Source organism: Nyctereutes procyonoides, unplaced genomic scaffold (genome assembly GCF_905146905.1).
Source record: "Nyctereutes procyonoides isolate TBG_1078 unplaced genomic scaffold, NYPRO_anot_genome, whole genome shotgun sequence".
NCBI lineage: Eukaryota > Metazoa > Chordata > Mammalia > Carnivora > Canidae > Nyctereutes > Nyctereutes procyonoides.
The window spans coordinates 41,274,769-41,295,785 of record NW_026575126.1 but is presented as its reverse complement, the minus strand read 5'-3'; the positions used below and the strand labels follow the sequence as shown (position 1 = coordinate 41,295,785).

Here is a 21,017-nt window from a genome sequence, read left to right as displayed (position 1 = left end):
TTGATCCCGGGGGTCTAGGATCACACCTTGGGCTGCAGGAGGCACTAAACCACTGCGCCACCGGGGCTGCCCCTTTCTCTGGGCATTTTATGTGAGTGGAATCATATAGTATGTGGCCTCTCGTGTCTGGCTTCTTTCACTTGGCATCGTGTTTTCAAGGCTCATCCACATTGTGGCAGGGTGTCAGTGTTTCATTCCTTTTCACAGTTGAGTAATATTCTACGGTATGGATCTCTCACCTTGGGCCATGTTGCTAGCTAGAGCTTTGTGGCTGAGACATCAAACATCTGAGGGCAGCAGTGTCACCCCAGCTGATGAAGGATAGCAGGCAGGGTAGAACCAGGGCAACATTACACTGGAGCCTTTTGACTGCTGTCTACAATCTATAAAAACATGTATACCTGGGGGGTCCTATAGCTGAACAACGTGCTGCTATTTCTAGTAAAAGCCAGCTCGGGAGACACAAAAGAGGGAGACAAAGGGTGAGAAGGACCCTCCAGCCAGGACACCTGGATGCAGCAAGGGGGCAAGGCTCAGGTTTGATGGCACGTCAGAATCAGAACACAGGGTTTAGATGCTGCCTCTGTCACTTGCCAGCTGGGTGACCTCGACTTAACCTCTCTGAGACTCAGTTCCCTCAAAAAAAATAAATAAAAGAAGAAGAAGAAGAAGAAGAAGAAGAAGAAGAAGAAGAAGAAGAAGAAAAGATAATGAGAATGATTGATGATACCTACTTCATAAGGACTACAGTAAAGATTCAAGGGAGATAATATGTTTAAGGGACTGAGCACAGTGCCAGACATGACATCGTAGATTTAAAAAAAAAAATGCTAAGAGAATCTTTTTTTCCAAAGATTTATTTATTTGAGAAAGAGAGGGAGAGACTGTGTGTGTGTGTGTGTGTGTGTGCACGCACGCGAGCATGAGCAGGAGTGAGGGGAGGCAGAGGGAGAAGCGGACTCCCCGCTGAGCAGGGAGCCCAATGCAGGACTTGATCCCAGGACCCTAAGATCATGACCTGAGCTGAAGGCAGACACTTAACCAACTGAGCCACTCAGATGCCCCCAACATAAGAGCCTTTTTTAATGGATGAGAGTAAATCAACAGGACTTGAACAGATATTTGTACAGAATCATTCACAACGGCCAAACAGCAGAAACGTCCCAAATGTGCATTCAGGGATGCATGGATAAACAAAATGTGGTCCATCCATACGGTGGAATATGATTCAGCCATAAAAAGGAAGGAAGTATTGATACTTGCTGCAACACGGTTGAACCTCAAAAACATCACACTCAGTGAAGGAAGCCAGACACAAAGGACAAACACTGTGTGGTTCGCGTGTATGAGGTCCCTGGAATAGTCAGATTCGTGGGCAGAGTAGAGGGTGCGTGCCAGGGGCTGGGAGGGGTGGCCAGGGTGGGGGGTTGGTGTTTAAGGGGGGCAGATTGTCAGTTTGGGAAGATGAAAGAGTTCTGGGGATGGATGGCAGGGAGGGCTGTACAACACTGTGAATGTGCTTCATTCTGAACTGAAATGTACTGTACACCTTTAAAAAAGGTTAAAATGGGACATTTTGCATGATATGTATTTTACCACAATTTTTTAAGGCTTTATTTTATTCATGAGAGACTCAGAGAGAGAGGCAGAGATACAGGCAGAGGAAGAAGCAGGCTCCATGCAGGGAGCCCCATGTGGGACTCGATTCTGGGACTCCGGGACCATGCCTTGAGTCAAAAGCAGATACTCAACCGCTAAGCCACCCAGGTGTCCCTACCACAATTTTTTTTTAAAGAGTGAGCCATCTCCTTGGTGGCTTTTTTTTTTAAGGATCTTTTAAATTTATTTATTCATGAAAGACAAACAGAGAGAGAGGCAGAGACACAGGCAGAGGGAGAAGCAGGCTCCATACAGGAGCCCGATGTGAGACTCGATCCTGGGACCCCAAGATCACACCCTGGGCCCATGGCAGGCCCTAAACCACTGAGGCACTCAGGGGTCCCCTCCTGGGTGGCTTATAACCCTACCAGGAACGTTGATTGTGATTTGGAGTAGCCTATCATGTCTGTGTTTGTTTCTAGTCAACACCTCCGTCTCTATGTCTGTTTTCTTCGCCACTGGATTCCCCGGCGTCCTTGTAAAACCCAGGGGAGCCCGTAGACACCCGGGCAATGTTTGCTGAAGGAGGGAAGGAAGGAGGAAAGAAGGCTGGGAGGGAGGAAAGAGCAGGTGTTGAGGAATGAAAGCAGGAAGTTGGACCCATGGACATTTGTCCACCTGGAAAAGCAGGTGGAGCAGCCCAGGACCCCATGTCACCGTGAGTGGGCTCCATCCGCACCTGTGCCCAGGTATCGCTGTTCATGCTCCACCTGCACAGAGCAGGTGCCTACTGGCAGGCGAGTACAAGCCTGGGTGGTCCGGTCTGTGGTCGTGAACGCCGTGCAACTGCCGCTCTGGACCAGTGAAATCGGCCCTGAACACGGGGCCGGAAACAGTTCTGCCTGTTTTTTTTCAGTTTCCTGGTCCTGAGGCTGTAGCACGGGGTGCAGTGAGTGGGCCCTAAGTATTATCTGCTCCTGTTCTTTTTTTTTTAAGGTTTTATTTTTACTTAAAGATTTTATTTATTTATTCATAGACACAGAGAGAGAGAGAGAGAGGCAGAGACACAGGCAGAGGGAGAAGCAGGCTCCATGCAGGGAGCCCGACATGGGACTCGATCCTGGGTCCCCAGGATCACACCCCAGGCTGCAGGCGGCGCCAAACCGCTATACCACCGGGTTGCCCTATCTGCTCCTGTTCTATCCCTTCTTCGCACGAATCAGATTTGGATGTCCCTTTGCCCCGGGCCAGGACTGTGTCTCTGCCTCGTGAGGTCACACCATCAGAATGCATGGCCTTTCCAGCACCGGGGCGGGGGTGGGGGGGACACACAGCCTGGCCAACCCACCCAGCAACTGCGCAAAAACCTGCTGTGGAGTCTCACCCACGCATGGGGAGCAGGGTGGAGGAAACTCTCCTCCTCTGAACACACTCCGTGCCCACAAATTTCCAGGATCAGCTGGTGCCTTTGATGCTTCAGGGAGGGACTGGGAGGCAGAGAGGCCAGCCCAGAGCGTCTTGACATTTAGCAGCATGTCAGGACCTTGATAGGAGGGAAACACTATTTTAGATTTTTCAAGTGTCTTAGGAATGTGCCCAGCCCCTGTCACCTCTGCTTCCCCACATTCTCCTGGCCTCTGGGATGGAAAACCCCCTCCAATCCACTTAAACCCTAAATCTGATCATGTCACTCATGCTTAAACCCTTTCAAAGCTCCCAAGGTCCTTGAACAGACAAATTGACCCTGCCAATCACTTTCTAACTCACACTGGAGTCCCAATGAGCCACATTTATTTCTTCAGAGAGAAGGTCTCCTCCTTCTCTGCACACAGTGGGCCCTCCTGCCCTTGGCAAGGCTCAGCCTGAATGACCTAAAAGACCCTCAGCTGGCGATCAATGGGCCTGTCCCCGTGTTCCCACAACACCCCGTTCATTCCCTGTTAGGAATCATTCTAGGGATGCCTGAGCGGCTCAGTGGTTGAGCATCTGCCTTTGGCTCAGGTCGTGATCCCGGGCTCCTGGGATTGAGTCCCACGTCGGACTTCCTGCATGGAGCCTGCTTCTCCCTCTGCCTGTGTCTCTGCCTCTCTCTCTCTCTGTGCCTCTCATAAATAAATACATAAAGTCTTAAAAAAAAAAAAAGGAATCATCCTACATGGCACTTGCCTGATTCCTTCTCTCTCTCACTCTCAGAAACACACACACACACACACACACACACACACGCATGCACACACCACTGCAAACTCCATGAGGGCAGGAAGGGATTGTGTCAGGAGAACCAGAACACGATGGACACAGTCCCCACCTTCCTGAAGCATTATTAATGAGAAAGTCCCATATAAACAAGCAAGGAAGCAGACCAACAGAATCATGATGCATTTCAAAAAGTGCTAGGAATCAACTATGTGGTAGCCTGTACACCTGGCATGCTGCTTAGCACAGTGAAACCCAATAAATATTTGTAGGATGCATACACGAACACATGTGTGAATTAACATCCGCATAAATTAGTCCAAAATTTCCTTCCGAAATCATAAGATCACTTTGTGGGTTGTGGGTCACCTCTGTTCTCCCAGCCCCAATCAGAACTCGTCAGGTCCCTGTAAGTAATCCAGGATGGAAAATGTCGTTTCCCTTAATCTGTTAGCAACAGGATCAGATGATGGGCTCTAGGGAACTAATTTAAACTCATTTAAATAAAACCCCTTCTGCTTTATTAAAACTACATCCATAACAACGGGTCCAACTGTAAGGGCCCTGGCCTGAACAAAGCCGCAAGGATTTACCTCTAGATGCTGCTCCTTATTAATAACCCATTTGCTAAATTACAAGCTGTTTATCAATACAAAAGGCCAGATCTTTAAATATTTTAACATTTAATTGCTGACGATAGCTCTCACCTCCCTAACCCTTCCTCTGTGCGAAAGGCCTATTGCTAAGGAAATTCTACTCCGAGCCATCTTCCTTCTTTAGATTTGCAGAATCTGAGATGAACTGAAGTCACGGGGCCTGGGAGTCCCACTGGGATCCTGGGGCATTGCCCGGACAAGAGGCAGCTGGGTCACTGGTGGAGCAGCCTGGGCCACTGGTGCACAGGTGTTTACTGAATGTACCAGCCAGAGTCTGGAATGTCTGCCCGTGAGCACAGGCTGCGGGGTCAGATTTCCCTAAATTCAGGTGTCTGCCATTTACAGATGATGCCATTTACTGAGCATAATGGGCTGAATTGTATCCCCCCCCAGGAAAGGTTAGTTGGAGTGCTAGCCCCAGGCACCTCAGGATGTGACCGTATTTGGAAAAAGGGTCTTTACAGAGGTAATCAAGTTAAAATGACGTCACTAGAGTGTACTTATAAGTCCAATATGACTGGTGTACTTATAAAAAAGGAAATCTGAAAAAAGAAAAAAAGAAATCTGGACCCAGAGGCACACATACACACAGAGGAAATATGCCACGTGGAGGTTGGAGCTATGCCGCCACAAGCTGAAGAACTACCAGGAGCCCAGAGTGAATCCCGTTACAGATCCTTCCAAAGCACCTTAGGAGGAAGACTGGCCCTGCTGACACTTTGATCTTGGACGGCTGGCCTCTAGATGTCTGTTGTTCTAAGCCACCCAGTCATCGTGGTGCTTTGTTACGCAGCCCCAACCAATGAACATACTGACCAGCAGTACCCTCTGCAAGCCTTCGATTCCCAACCACCCCCTCCCTACAGCCAAGGCTGCTCTGAAAGTTCCTGCCTCTGAGCACGCCTCAAGCGCCGGGCACCCAGAGCATTTGGTAGGTAACTGCTGCCACCACCCCCCACCCGCCTGGAAGGTCAGGGTCTGTGGGCTCTGGCTGTGCTCCTCTTTGTGGGGTCCTGATGGAGTGCAGGCATTCAGGACACAGTCCTGGTGGAAACGACTCATTGGGCCCAGATGCCACTCCAATGGATTGAGATCCTCAGCTCTGAGAAATGGCAGACTCATGCTTGGGAATGTAAACTCTGGGGCTGAACTGCCTGCAGTTAAGTCCTCACCTGCCTCATGTTTGCTTTGTGGTCTTGGTAATCCATTCATCCTTCCAGTGCCTCAGTTTCCTCCTCATAGAATGGTGCCACCCGCAGAACACATCTTTTGGGGTGCTTAGGAGAAATAAATGACTTAATATTCGAATTGGCTCAGAACAGTGTCTGGGACCTCATAAGCAATGCGAATATGTCAATTAAATAAAATTTAAAATGGAATTTGCCTCAACCCACCAAATAATCACTGTTATTTTTTTTTTATTTATTTTTTATTTTTTTTTTTTATTTATTTATGATAGTCACAGAGAGAGAGAGAGGCAGAGACACAGGCAGATGGAGAAGCAGGCTCCATGCACCCGAAGCCCGATGTGGGATTCGATCCCGGGTCTCCAGGATCGCGCCCTGGGCCAAAGGCAGGCACCAAACCACTGCGCCACCCAGGGATCCCATCAACCCACCAAATAATCACTGTTATTAATGGCAGGGATTTTTTTGGAAGGAATATGTCAACACAAAACATGTCCATCGGTGTGTGTAGTGGTGTTATTTGTGATAGCCCAACACTGGAAACAACCCATCCACTGATGAGTGGAAAACGAATGTGGGGGACACCTGGGTGGCTCAGTGGTTGAGCTCTGGCTTTGACTCAGGGCGTGATCCTGCGGTTCTGGGATCGAGTCCCATATTGGGCTTCCTGCATGGAGCCTGCTTCTGCCTCTGCCTATGTCTCTGCCTCTCTCTCCATGTCTCTCTTGAATAAATAAATAAAATCCTTTAAAAAAAGAAAAGAAAAGAAAATGAATGTGGTCTATCCAGGCAATGGACTATTACTCAGCTTTCCTTGAAAACATGATGCTAAGTGTGAGAAGCATGTCACAAAGGGTTACAGGTCCTAGGATTCTACTTACATGAAATATCTAAAATAGGCAAGTCCACAGAGAAAGAAAGTAGACTAGTCGTTATCAGGGGCTGGGGGCATAGAGATGGAAGAAAACTGCAAATGAGCACAAGGTTTCTTTATGCGGTGATAAAAGTGTTCCAAACCTGACAGGGGTGATGGGTACACAACTCCACGAATACTAAAAACCACTGACTTGTACTTTTATTTATTTATTTATTTATTTATTTATTTATTTATTTATTTTTAATTTTTATTTATGATAGTCACACAGGGAGAGAGAGAGAGGCAGAGACATAGGCAGAGGGAGAAGCAGGCTCCATGCACCGGGAGCCCGACGTGGGATTCGATCCCGGGTCTCCAGGATCGTGCCCTGGGCCAAAGGCAGGCGCTAAACCGCTGTGCCACCCAGGGTTCCCTGACTTGTACTTTTATTTCTTTTTTTTTTTAAAGATTTTATTTATTTATTCATAGACACAGAGAGAGAGGCAGAGACACAGGCAGAGGGAGAAGCAGGCTCCACACAGGGAGCCCGATGTGGGACTCGATCCCGGGTCTCCAGGATCACACCCCAGGCTGCAAGCGGCGCCAAACCGCTGCGCCACCGGGGCTGCCCTGACTTGTACTTTTAAATGGGTATGTGAGTCATAGCTCAATAAAGCTGTTAGAACAATAAATAATAACAATAAACCCGAATCATATTTCACCAGCATGAACAATATGCCAAGGCCCTATCCGGGCACCCCTGTCCCTTCATCCTATCCTCACTTCCACTCTCAGAGGAGCAGCTGAGAAACTAGAGCAGGGACCCAGCTGATGGATCTGGCTCTTAACCACCATCCATCTGGGAGGAGAGCCCAGACAACCCAGAATCCATTCACAACAGGCTGTAGGCCTGACCAGAGAGTGGCCTCTGACGCTCAAGTGACCACCCTCTGAAGTTCAAGACACCGTTTTTTGTGTTATATGCATGAAGACCTCACCGCCACCTTCTGGGACCCCACATACAAAGGGGCCAAAGACCCTCTCCAACCTTGGGTACACAGCTACCTCCATTGTCTTCATTGTTTCCTTCTGTTTACCAAGATAATACAAGCTCACTGTTTTGAACCAAATAATACAGAATACAATCAGGAAAGAAGAAAGCCTTTGCTTTCTTCCCTGGAATCCCACCTTCAGAAATAGAATTCATGGCAGGGGATTTGGCCCAACGAAAGAGACACCCCATTCACTGGATTAGGTAAATTTTTGAAATGAAAGAGAAAAAAAATTTTTTTTCGGTAACTTTTTAAGCTTGGTCTAGAAAGGTTGACTCAGTGCTATTTTATAACCAATTCCTTGAGCCCAGTGTTAGTCATCTGAGTTCATTGCTGGTGGACTTCTGAAGCAAGGAATGCTTCAATTCTCCAGTCAGTTTTGTTAAGCAGAAAAACCAAAGGCCATCTCATCTGGTCACTCGGATGTACCAAGAATAGCTGAGTCCATCTGAAACTTCCCTGGCATCTGACCCAAACTGAGGGCAAGTGTTTAGCTGAGAAACAAAGACAGACATTAAGTGCAGAAAAACCCTTTTGTGTCCACACAGCATGCAAGTTATGTTGAGTTATGCAGCTATTTTGGGGACAATGATGTTTTGTAAACAGTCGGCAAAGTGGCTTTGTCGGTAACATTGCAGAGGTTTGGAGCCCTTTCACCAACAAGGATTGTATGGAAGATAAGAAAACATGGGCAAGGCTGTCCCTTTGAAAAATACAAATAAATTAATGCAGATACAGATAATAAGTATCTGAAAACCTTTGTTTCCTACTCCCACAAGCCTCTATGCATCAACACTTAGGGACTGTTAACAGCTAGGGCAGTAAAAGGAGTCCTGCCTTCATTTATGAAACAGGAAGCTTGCAAATTATGCTTAACATACTCTAGTAAAATCAATGTGAATAATTAGTCTTATTAATACAGACTCACGTGCTACTTTAGCCAGCATGTTCTATTTTAAAGTGCAATAATTGTAAATATTTTTGCGAATCCTAAATATGTTAAATTAAATTTACATTTATTAAGCTCATGCAATAATAAAACAGTGTTAGTTTTCCATTTTACAGTTATTTGTCTCAGCTTCATGGTAGAGAATCACAGGTCCCTGTATTGTCCCAGAATGGTGGGGACAGTGTCTCTCTGATTTTAAATGAATGAATGAGTCTTAGGGTCTTAGAAAATGTGAGCTGCCTGGAGCCTTAGACAGAGGACATGTATTTATATTTAGCTTACATTTATTGTCTATTTGGTATGGACTAAGCCCTGTGTGGGGCACCTGCCCCCAACACTTTATTCCCCCTACATTACTATATATATTTTTAATATATATTTATAACCTATATATATAAAACCTTTAATCCTCATGACAATCCTATGAAATGCATATAACCATCCTAATTTCACAAATGAAGAAACCAAGGCTTAGAGAAATTCAGTGACTTTTCATCAGCACACAGCCGGACCAGAGCAGAGCTGCAGCAAGGACCCCACACTTCTGACTCTTCATCATCCCCTGGTGTCCCACCCTTATTACGAATGAGGGAAAGTCACACAGCCAGATGCGGCAGCAATCATAACAGTAACAGCATTTGGCCTGTGCCAGACCTTGCACTGGGAGCTTTGCATATATCAACTCATTTAATCCATGGCACAAAGCCTAGATTTGGGAAACCACATACTCCTCATTTAGAGATGGGGAATGGAGGCTCAGAGAGGTTAAGTAATTTGCCCAAGGTAACCCAGCTGGTCACTACAACCCTAGGCCTGCCCCTGCCTCATAGTCTGGAATCATCTGCAAATAACAGCACAACATGTATGAATGGCTCCAGATGCTTCAAAATCCATTATGGGATTATAAACACATATAGGTATATTTGTAGAATAAGGCAGGACACATGCCCACATAGGTACCCATTGATATGAAAGTCCTTGAATCAAAGGCTGAATTTAAGCACCCAGGCTGGGACGGGGAGGATGCAGATGGATGCCTGTGTTTCTTGCACTTTCAATACAATCATTTATAACACCCTGTGGTGGAATAACAGGGACAACCACATTTAGTGAGTGCCGACTGTGTGCCAGGCGCTGCACCAGAGGCATTACACAGTATCTCATTTACTCCTAACACAACCCCATAGCATTTCCCCCTTTTTCCCCCACGGAAAGGGACCTCTGAGAGGCAGAGGGATGGTCTCAAGAAGGAAAGTTAAATATGCCTGTTGACAGCACCTGCTGCATGGTGCAAAGACCATTGATCCAGGAGCCCAAGAGCTTGGGAGCTCATTCTAGTCCGTCAACTGACTGGCTGCCTGACTTAAATAGTCAGTCTGAATACATCCTGAAAATGACTGCCCTTGCTGCACACTCACCCCCTCTCAGCTTCCTTGAGGAAAAGGAGAAGGGGTGTGCAAGCAGAAGGAGGACCGTTGGGGGGGAAGTTGTAAAAATCATGGCTCCAGAGTACCCCCTGCATTGGTCTGAGCCCTGGATCTTCCTCTTCTCAGCCACAGAACTTGGGACCACCCCACCTCTTCACATGTTCAAGCTTCAGTTTAGCGAAGGTAAAATGAAAATCACGAAACAATGTAAGTAAAGAAGGCCCTGTAAAACCCTCGGTGAATGGCTGCTACCATCACCATCGTTGGTATATGTACCATTATTATTATTAGCATTACACAAAATGACAGAGTGGCTTGCCCCACAATATCCTTGTTTTCTGTCAGAGGAGCTTGAGATGAGAGAACAAGTCTGTTTCATCAAGGAGAAAGAAAGATCTTGTGATTCGGTCAGTGGGCAAGGATTCCAGAAGCCATGGTGAAGCCTGGGGTAGCCAGGTGGAGAGGTCACTAGTGAGAAGCTTGACCCACCAGGTCAGTGGAACAGCTCAATAATTCCTTCTCATCTGGGGGATCTGAGGGGCTCCCTTTCATCCCTGCATAGCTGACTTCCTGTATCCCTCTAACCATCATACAAGGGGCTGGGGAATCAGGGGTCACTCACCGCCATGACCAGCTCAAAAGGGTACTTGTAGACGCGGACAGGAGACTGGTACTTCTGCACCATTTTCTCACAGGAGCGCCAGCAGAAGCCACCCAGGCAGGAGTGAGCAGAGCCTAGGTAACAGGTGACTGGTAAGGTAGCAGCTCCCTCCACAGAAGCCAGAACCCTGCCCATTGCTACCCCAAGCAAGGGGCAAGCCTTTCCCCCTTAGGCTCCACCCACACATTTCTTCAGCCCTCCAAGCAAGGGGGCTGATGTGATCACCAAATTACTCTGAGCCAGGACCCAAACACCTGCCCTGTCCAATACCCACTGCTCCAGATCACACTCATCCCTCCAAGAGCGATCAGGACCCAAACTTTCCTCCGTCCCCACCTCTTCACACTGAGGCCCCCAGGAGCACCCATCACTGCCACTCACATGGAAACACACGTTTGCAACTCTTACACTCCCACAATTCACCACCCACCCCCGCACCCCGCAGCTCGCCGCAGACGTCCTGACACGATAGGCCCTCAAATATCATTGCACCTGCCCTCTCATTTTCCTCCAAGATACCGTGACATACACACAGCCTTCACTAAATTTCACATGCACTGTCTCTGTCGCACGCAGGCACACACATGCACGACCCACCTCCTACACAGGACTGCCCTTGCACACACATGCAACTTCGCACACACACACTCGGCTAGCTCCCTGGAGCTCACACCTACCCAACTCCATGCACGCACACAATTCCCTTGGTGCGCACAAACGGCCACACACTCGCACATGCACATGCACGCGCACACGTATGCACTAGCAGGCCCCCCGCAGCCCTGCTCACCGTCGCCCTCGAAGTCTCCGGGGACGTAGCCCCGGGAGCAGTACGGAGCGGACTCCGCCGGAGTCCCCCGCGGACGCCTGGCCCGGAGCGCAGCGTCTGGGGCGAGGCCCGAGCGCGGCCGCCCAGCCCCGGGCGTCCGGCCTCACGCTCCCCGGGGCCCGGCCAGTCAGGGAGGGGCCAGCGGGGCGGGAGCGGGACCTGCCTGGCGGGAGCGCTCCAGGACCTGGGACAGCGGAGAACCCGGCCTGGCCCCGCCCCTTGGCTGGCCCCGCCCACGCCGTACTGCTGAGGCCCCGCCCACCTGTATCGGGCCCCTAATTGGCCCTCCCTAGCCACGCCCCCAGATTTAGCCCCTCCCCTCTTTTTACTTATCCCCTCTCGGACTACGCCCCAACCCCGCCCTGTTTCAGATTGGCCACGCCTCCTGTAGGCCCCGCCCCCAAGCTGGTCCCTCCCGGAAGGCCCCGGGCCGCGGAAACGGCCCAGCCCCGGGAAGACCCCGCCCCGAGGCTCCACCCCCAGCCTAGCTCTGCCCCCACCAGGACCTTGACCCGCCCCGTCCCTCCCCTCTTGGTAAGGTCTACCTTCCCCGTCGGGTCGCCCCGGTCGCCTAGTCTCTGAGCCCAGCCCCTCCCGTGGGGCTGCACCTGGAGCCCTACTGGCTCTGCCGCCCTGCCCCGCCCAGGCATCATTCATTCACTCTGCATGGGTTTACAGAACACCCTACTGTCAGGTCCTTCGGGGTGCTGGAGACTCATTGAGTGAACAAAACACGAAAATCCTTGCCCTCCTGTAGCTTGCATTCCTGGGGGGGACAGACGTTAAATAAATAAGGCAAATATAAAGTATGTGGGATGGTGAAAAACTCCAAGGAGAAACAAGTGAGCAGGGAAAGGATTCAAGAAATGAATGAAGCGAGGGTACTATTTTATTTTATTTTTATTTATTTTATTTTATTTTTTTAAGACGAGGGTACAATTTAAAACAGGTTGGGTGGCAGCCCGGGGGGCTCAGCGGTTTAGCGCCTGCCTTTAGCCCAGGGCCTGATCCTGGGGACCCGGGATCAAGTCCCATGTCGGGCTCCATGCGGGGAGCCTGCTCCTGTGTCTCTGCCTCTCTCTCTCTCTCTCTCTGTCTCTTAATAATGAATAAATAAAATTTAAAAAAATAAATAAATAAAATAAAACATGTTGGGGGGCACCTGGGTGGCTCAGTGGTTTAGCATCTGCCTTTGGCTCAGGTCGTTATCCCAGGGTCCTGGGATCAAGTTCCACATCAGGCACCCCTTGAGGAGCCTACTTCTCCCTATGCCTGTGTCTCTGCCTCTATGTGTCTCTCATGAATAAAAAATAAAAATAAAAAAAGGATGGACTGGGGCCTTCCTGATGTCCAAACATCATCCTCCGTTTAGCTCACACCTAAATCCATCTACCTTCTCAAGACCCCTAGGAAACCGACTTTCCTTCCTGTTCCCTATCTATTCGTCATGGAAGAGCCAAAAGGCTGGCTCTGGGCGGCCTTGGCATCCGTGTGTTCATTCATGGGACACTTACTGAGCACGTGCTATGTGCCAGCACTGGATGACTTCACCCATTCACAAGGGGAAATCAGACAGACACACCTGCCCTCGCGTGGCCCACCTTCCTGGGCAGGCAAAAGGTGTGACAACGCTGCTTAGCAAATACACAGGCCTTTGCAGCCCTATGATAACCAGACCTTGTTCGTTCCCTTTCTAGCGTGTGTCACACTCGGTAATCTTTTATTCGTTCATGTTATTTATTTGTGCTTTACTGACTGTCCCGGGAGACTGTGAGCTCCGCGAGGCAGGGACCGACCATTGTCTGTCTTATTCACCTGCCCCCAGGTCCGCAGCATCTTTCTGGGTACCGGGCGCACAGTAGGTGCTCGGTGCATTTTCTCAAAAGTTAACCAAGAATGGAAACGGAGCGCAAAGTTGCCATCGCTGCCACAAGGTGGCGGCAAACGACAGTCCACGACTCCAAAGGTCCACGCAGGGATCGGATTGTTGGGAGAGGTGGGGTCCAGGGTTACGTCGCTGGACCCCGAAGGAAAGTCGCAAGGCTTGTCCTGGGCTTCGGTCCCGGGCGCGTAGTGAGCGTGGACACTTAGCTGCTGTGGGCACGAAGTAACCACAGAGCGGGATGTTTCTTTCTTTCTTTCTTTCTTTCTTTCTTTCTTTCTTTCTTTCTTTCTTTCCTTCTTCCTTCTTTCTTCCTTTCTTTCTTTCTTTCCTTTCAAGATTTTATTTATTTATTCATGAGAGACTCAGAGACAGAGAGGCAGAGACACAAGCAGGCTCCATGCAAGGAGCTCAATGTGGGACTCGATCCCGGGTCTCCAGGATCACACCCCGGGCTGCAGGCGGCGCTAAACCGCGGCGCCACCGGGGCTGCCCTTAGGGCTCCCTTCAAAAGGCAGATTCCCGGGCACCGCTCAGAGGAGGCTGGGAATCTGCCTGCGTAACAAGTACCCCCAAGTGACTCTTCTAAGGGGACGGGTCTAGTGGTGCTGGCTGGCAGGCCTTGGGGTGGGGGGTCCTTCCAAGCGCGGGGGGACCCCGGAGCGCCCCCGCACTGAACGCCGCTCCCAGGGCGCGCGCGCGGGGGGGGGGCGCTCCGGAGCGCGGGGGGGGGCTCTCCAGGGCTCCTCCCAGATGTGGGCGTGCCCCCCTCCAATGCACTCCCTCGCGTTCTCGCGGAATCTTTTTGGCTACCCGCCCACACACGTGTCTCCTTTGCCACAGAAGGTGTCAGCTTGGAGGAGCAGGAGCGGGCGTGGGAGATGCAGGGAGCGAGCCAGGAAGAGCCCCGGGAGCAAAGGAGAGGCCGGGAGGCTGCGGGGAAGGCCTAGGGTTTCCTCGCTCCTACCATCAGCGCCCCTCTGGTCCCCCACCGGTGAGGATGCGACCCTGGGCCCCGGGGAGGTGGGGGGGGGGCGACAGCTGGGTGGGTACCGAGAGCTCAAAGTGGAAAATGCGGCCCAAAGTGGAGTGAGAACCTACCTCCCACCTCCTCCAGCTCAAGGGAAGAGAACTGCTAATAAATAGCACTGCCCAGCACGTGTTACCTATTAGGAGCGCTGTTCCATTGCTGACTTCTCCTACCATCTACTGAGCACTTATTTGCCACGGACTGTTCCAGGCACCGTTCTCAGGCTTTACAAACATTTAATCCTCAAAAACAACCCCTGCAGTGTTGAAAATGTTTTGGAACTCTTTGGAGGGGGTGATTGCACAACATTGTGAATGCACTCAACGCCACTGGATTGTGCACATCAAAATGATTAATGTCCGGTTAAAAGGGTTAGTGGTTATGTTGTATGATTATCATCTAAATTAAAACAAAACAAAACAAAACAAAACCTTGGGCAGCCCGGGTGGCTGAACGGTTTAGCACCGCCTTCAGCCCAGGGCCTGATCCTGGAGACCTGGGATCAAGTTCCACATCCGGCTCCCTGCGTGGAAGCCTGCTTCTCCCTCTGCCTGTGTCTCTGCCTCTCTCTCTGTGTCTCTCATGAATAAATAAATTAAATCTTTTTTAAAAATCAAAACTATTTTATTTTTTATTTATTTATTTATTTTTTATGATAGTCACACACAGAGAGAGAGAGAGAGAGAGAGAGAGAGAGAGAGGCAGAGACATAAGCAGAGGGAGAAGCAGGCTCCATGCACCAGGAGCCTGACGTGGGATTCGATCCAGGGTCTCCAGAATTGTGCCCTGGGCCAAAGGCAGGCGCCAAACCGCTGCGCCACCCAGGGATCCCAAAACTATTTTATTTTTTTAATCAAAACTATTTTAATCCTCATTTTAAACATAAGGAAAAAAATTAAAAAATAAATAAACATAAGGAAAACTACGGCACAAAGAGATTGAGTAACTTGCCTAAGGTTACACTGCTACTAAGGAACTCAAACCCTGGACTCTAATTCTCCAGTGCCTCCTGCCTGGACTGTAGCTTAATTACCCAAAAGATATGATTTTCCAGCCAGGATTGTAAAGATATCCAGGCACCTGGTTCTGGACTAAGGAGGTACCAGAAAGATGGGCTGATTCTGTAGGATCTCCGGGGCTGGGAGGTCAGTCCCATGGGCAGGACCTTCAACCTTTGCTGCTTCTTGCTTGCCCTGCAGGAATAACCAAGCCAAAGCTGCCTTCTGGTGAGGTAGGTTTTGAAGACTCCCAAAACCATCCCTCATCTCTGAATAGCTCCTCCACAGATGGGGCCTCTGCCACAGGAAATTCAGCCATTTGTAATGCATCGTTTAAGTAAGAAACACTAGACCCAAGCGCAGATATGCTCAGAATGTGTCCTGTACGGAAATGTCAGTATGGTGTCATAGTATGACACCAAGGAACTGGTGAGGTGAGGAGGGGGTTGAGAGTGAGGAGGTCCGAAGTCTAGACTCTTGTGGGAACACAGTGGCCCTTGATCTGGGCCCTGGAATAACATGAGGGCCCTGGGACGATGCTTAAGCTGGAGAGGATGGGGCATTTTTCAAATCGTGGTTAATATACATCAAAGGTATCATCTTAACCATTTTTAAGTGTACACTTCAGTGCTTTTTATTTTTTTAAGATTTTATTTATTTATTCTTAAAATATTTTATTTATTTTTTCATGAGAGACACACACAGAGAGAGAGGCAGAGACACAGACAGAGGGAGAAGCAGGCTCCATGCAGGGAGCCTGATGTGGGACTGGATCCTGGGACTCCAGGATCATGCCCTAAGCCGAAGGCAGACACTTAACCACTGAGCCACCCAGGCATCCCTTTTTAAGATTTTATTTAAATATTCATGAGAGACACAGAGAGAGGCTGAGACACAGGCAGAGGGAGAAGCAGGCTCCCTGTGGGGAGCCCGACATGGGAATGGATCCCAGGACCTCAGGATCACGATCTGAGCCAAAGGCAGACACTCAACCACTGAGCCACCCAGCACCCCCGCCACTCTGCTTTCCACACATCTCATTTGTCCCAGGGCTGCCTCTTAGTTCCTCTCTCTTCTCAGAGTACAGTGCAGGAGGCTCCTGGATTTGGGAATCTCAAGGGCTGTAGGGGTCCTTGGTAGGGTGGCCATGTACAGGGGTGCATGCTGTAATCTGCACCACTCTATGCAGGGGTCCCTGTCATTGGGCAGCTCTAATGGAACAAGAGGCTGAGTCTGGAAGGGCCTGACCCAGGAGGCTGCCCAGCCAGGCACTCTGCACCTAGACCCCCAGCCCATCCCGTCTCGTCACTTCCACAGAAGCTTTGGGACTCTATCAGGCCCTGCAGGTAGGGTCAGGGTCCAACGGTGAGTAAAAGGCTGTCTGAGCCCCAGGAGCTCTCAGTGAGGAGGGACGAGAGAGGGAGCAAAGGTAGGGTGTACCAGGAGTCAGTGTGGCACTCGGGAGGGGGCTGGGTGGCAGATTGGTGAGCAGCAGGTGCTGCAGTCAGGTCAGCCTGGGTGTGAATTCTGGCCCTGCCCCCTTTTAGCATCCCTGCAGTGCATATGGCCAGAGCGTCCCCTCCTTTAAAGTGGGGATACCATGGACATTGTTTGGTTTTAAAAAGGAAGACGATTTTATCTGATGCTACAACTTGGGTGAATCTTGAAGATGTGATGTTCAGTGAAAGAAACCAGTCACAAAAGGACAAATACTGTGTGATTCCGATTGTATGAAGTACCCAGAGGGGTCAGATTCATAGAGACAGGAAGTGGAAGAGTGGGTGCTGGGGGAAGGGGAAGGGACACGGGGAGTTAATGTTTAATGAGGACAGAGTTTCAGTTTTGCCAAACGAAGGTCATGGGGACGTGTGGTGGTGGTGATTGCACATCATGAGTATATTTGGTGCCGCTGAACTGTACACCTAAAAGTGCTTAAAAATACTAATGGTTTTTTCCCAAGTTTTTATTTTAATTCCAGTTGGCAAAATCTAAGTTTTATATTATGTATATCTGACCATAATAATTCAAGAAATCATGTTGGGGAAAATTATTTTTTTTTAAAGTTAGGGGTAAATTGTATCAGCTAGGAGAGAAGGACTGTTTTCCAGGGGACTTCCTGGAGAGGGTGGCCTTTAAGATGGCACGGCGTAAGAATGTGATAATTCTGCTTTATTAGAACATAGTCCTCACACCATACAGTTCACCCACATACAGTGTACGTGTCAGTGGTTTTTAGTATATTCACAGAACAATGCAACCACCACTATCGATTTTTTTTTAGAACATTTTCATCATCCTAAAAAGAAAGCCTGTAACCTTTAGCAGTCACTCACCATTTACCTTCCAAACCCCTGGCAACCACTGATTTGCTTTCTTTCTCTATGGATTTACCTATTCTGGACATTTCATATAAATGGAGTCACATGCAACATGGCCTTTCGTGTCTGACTTCTCTCACTGAGCATCATGTCTTCAGGATTTTTCCATGGTGTGACAGGTATCAGGGCTTCATTTCTTTTTATGGCTGAACTGTTTTTACTCACAACATTTCTTTTAAAAATTTTATTTATTTATTTATTTATTTATTTATTTATTTATTTATTTATGAGAAAGAGAGCAAAGGCAGAGAGGCAGAGGGAGAGGGACCCTGGTGTGGGACTCCATCCCAGGACCCTGAGATCATGACCTGAGCTGAAGGCAGAGGCTTAACTGATTGAGCCACCCAGGTGCCCCACTCTCAACACTCCTGACGCCAAACGTATGGGGTTTTTCTGCACACCAACAACCAGTTCTCCAAATATCTGGACAGCAGTTGGGTATCCTACAATTCAACTCAATTCTGACATGAATTACTTGCACACACCACAAGGCTGTCAAGAAGTATCATGTAAGAAACTCCCCCTGGGGCTGTATCTCCTCATTGGCCTTTGGGGGGCCACCAGCATGCACTCCACTCTTTGGGTTTCTATGGTGGGAGGGTGTCCAGGGTGGATGTGCCTGGGAGTGGAGGGAGCAGAGGGGGCACTCCCCAGCCTCTACCCTCCTGCTTTCATCCATGACCTTCCTCAGACCCAAGATTGCCTTGATGGTAGCACAAAGTCCCCCCCTTGGGGCAGGGAAGGAGGAACCTCATGTATTAATTTCCTACTACTGCTCTGGTGGCTTTTTTTTTTTTTTTAAGATTCTACTCATTTATTTAAGAAAGAAAGAGAAAAAGAGAGCACAGATGGAGAGTCAGAGGGAGAAGCCAGCTCCTCCCTGAGCAGGGAGCCCGAGGTCATGACCTGAGCTGAAGGCAGATGCCCAACAGACTGAGCCACCCAGGTGCCCTTCTAGTGGCTTAAAAAAAAGACCCACCCATGTATTATCTTACAATTCTGGAGATCAGACATATAAAATCTGTCTCACTAGACCAAAATCAGAGTGTCGGCAGGATTTGCTCCTTCTGGAGTCTCTGAAGGGAGAATCCATTTCTGTGCCTTTTCTGGTTTCTAGATCCTGCCTCCATTCCTTGGCTTATGGCCCCCGCCTGCATCATCACATCACATCTATCTCTGGCTCTGCTGATCATTGTGCAGCCGTCTTTTCTCAGTGTGTCTCTATGCTGCAAATCATCCTCTGTGTTTTTCTTATAAGGACACCTGTCATCAGATACAGGGCCCACCCTAAATCCAGGACAATCTTATCTTGAGATCCTTAACTTAATTACATCTATAAAGAATCTTTTTCCAAATAAGATCACATTCCTAGGTTGCGGGAGGTTAGGACTTGGACTTACCTTTGGTGGGGGGGGAGGTACCATTAACCCACTGCAGGGCCCACCTTGTGGCTGTACCTTGGGTCAGTTTGCCTCCTCCTGGTGCATTCTCCTTCTTGCCCCTGCTTCCATGGCCTGGGGTCACTGCAAAAGCAAAGTCCCTGCATACAAGCTCTATGCTTGTGGGGATCAGGACCAGGACCAGGACAGCTATGGCCTCTGACTCCTCTAGGTTGGAAGGATGATGCATTGCCATTGCCCTTCAGCAAATTAGATGTGACACCAACTCCCCATCCTAGGTTCCTCTGGAACAGTGCAGGTGGGAGCAGGGATGGGAAGAGTAGGAGGTGGGATCTGAAAAAGGTTGGACCAGGTGCTAGAGTTGAGCATTCCAATATTAAGGGGTCAGCCCAGGTCTTGATTTTACCCCCCAGATTGGGGTCACATAAAAATGCTGGGCAGGTTGGCCACAGGCACCAAAATCTAAGCTTGGCCCCATTAACAAAGCAGACCCCAAGGGATCCCCCCCACACACACATTCACCCAGCTCAATCTCTGAGGCCCCTGCTGCCCCTGCCTGGGGGAGAGCCAGGGGTCCTGGGATGTCCACTTCTCTATGCCTAGACTCAATCTAACTCATTGGAGCCACTTAAAGCAATAGCCAGGAAGCCATGCAGCTGTTTGAACTTAATCACATGGATATTAATATATCATATATTTATATAAATAATGATAAATATGAACAATAAAATAAAAAATTCACCTGCACTAGCCTCATTTCAAGTGCTTGATAGCTACATGTGGCTTAGGCCTCCCATGTACACAGAATATTTCCATCATCTCAGGAAGTGCCATTGGACAGGGCTTCTCCAGAGTCGCCCCTAGACCGGCAGAGGCTGAGCCCTTTCCGGAGAACAGGATGGACTGGACGAGGGTGGGGGCCATCAAGGGGGTGTTTGTCCAGAGCCAACTGGTGTTGACTCATCAGTCCCGAGGTCTGGGCCCAGGCGAGGGATTAAGCCTGAGCCAGTGACCAGAGAATGGCCCTGGAGGGCAGCGCAGGGGGGCTTGGCCACTCAGGTCCCTGGCAGGAATGTTTGACCTCAGCAGAGAGAGTGGACAAAAGGCCCAAGCATACCCAGATGAGGCAGGCTGGAGGATACCGGAGGGCAGCTCTCTTTGACATCACAAATGGCAAAAATGAAAAAAAAAATGGCAAAAATGCAATATGCAGTCATGGGTCACTTCCTTTTTTCACTTAATACACCCAGCGCTTCCCTCGTGAGGCCTACAGACTCCACCCCCCCACCATGTGCCCGTCTCCTTCCACCTGATGTCCAATGTCTGTCTCAACATGTGTCAGCCACACGCCCCTCCTTGGTGGGCATTTAGGTTATTGCATTTCTTTAAAATGTGTTGTCTGTCTCCTTTTATATCTCTTTCCCCTCCAGGCTGGGAATATGTGGGTTGTATCTTGTTAGCTGCTGTGTCCCCCAGGGCTGGGCATACAGTAGGTGCCCAATAAATGGATGGGTGACTGTGTGGGAGGCACTGTGGAGGCAAGAAGTCGGTATCCTCCCCGGAGGGGTTAGGGAAAGGCTGATTCCTGTGGAAATGTCAGTGATGCTTGGGAGTACGATGAGGGAACCATGGTCCCTGCAAGTGAGGATCTCCCTCCCCTTCCTTGCCAGGGCTCCCATCGTCCTCAGCCTCCCATCTGACCACTTTTTTCACAGTGTCTCCAGGCCCCTGCTCTTTGTCTGCCTGGGATGCTCCATTGCTGGGGACAGAGGACAGGAGCCATCATCCACCCATGGATGGCATTAAACTTTCCATCCCCCACCCCCATCCCTCTGCAGCAAGCTCCCTGAGGGCAGGAAACTGTGTCTGTTGTACTCAACCTGGTATCCTGAGTGCCTAAAACAGGCCTTTTCACAT

General features: G+C 49.4%; 1 protein-coding gene across 1 annotated transcript in view; it reads right to left on the bottom strand.

The window, feature by feature from the left end:
• Positions 1-11,460, bottom strand: part of SEC14L5 (SEC14 like lipid binding 5) — a 41,826-nt gene extending 30,366 nt beyond the window's left edge. The window contains exons 1-2 of the mRNA XM_055339335.1: positions 11,374-11,460; positions 10,545-10,657 (exon numbers count right to left, since the gene is read on the bottom strand). Of these exons, the coding sequence (XP_055195310.1) occupies positions 10,545-10,607 (63 nt within the window). The 5' untranslated portion in view covers positions 10,608-10,657; positions 11,374-11,460. The remainder of the gene's footprint in view (positions 1-10,544; positions 10,658-11,373) is intronic.
• Between the last annotated feature and the right edge of the window lie 9,557 nt (positions 11,461-21,017).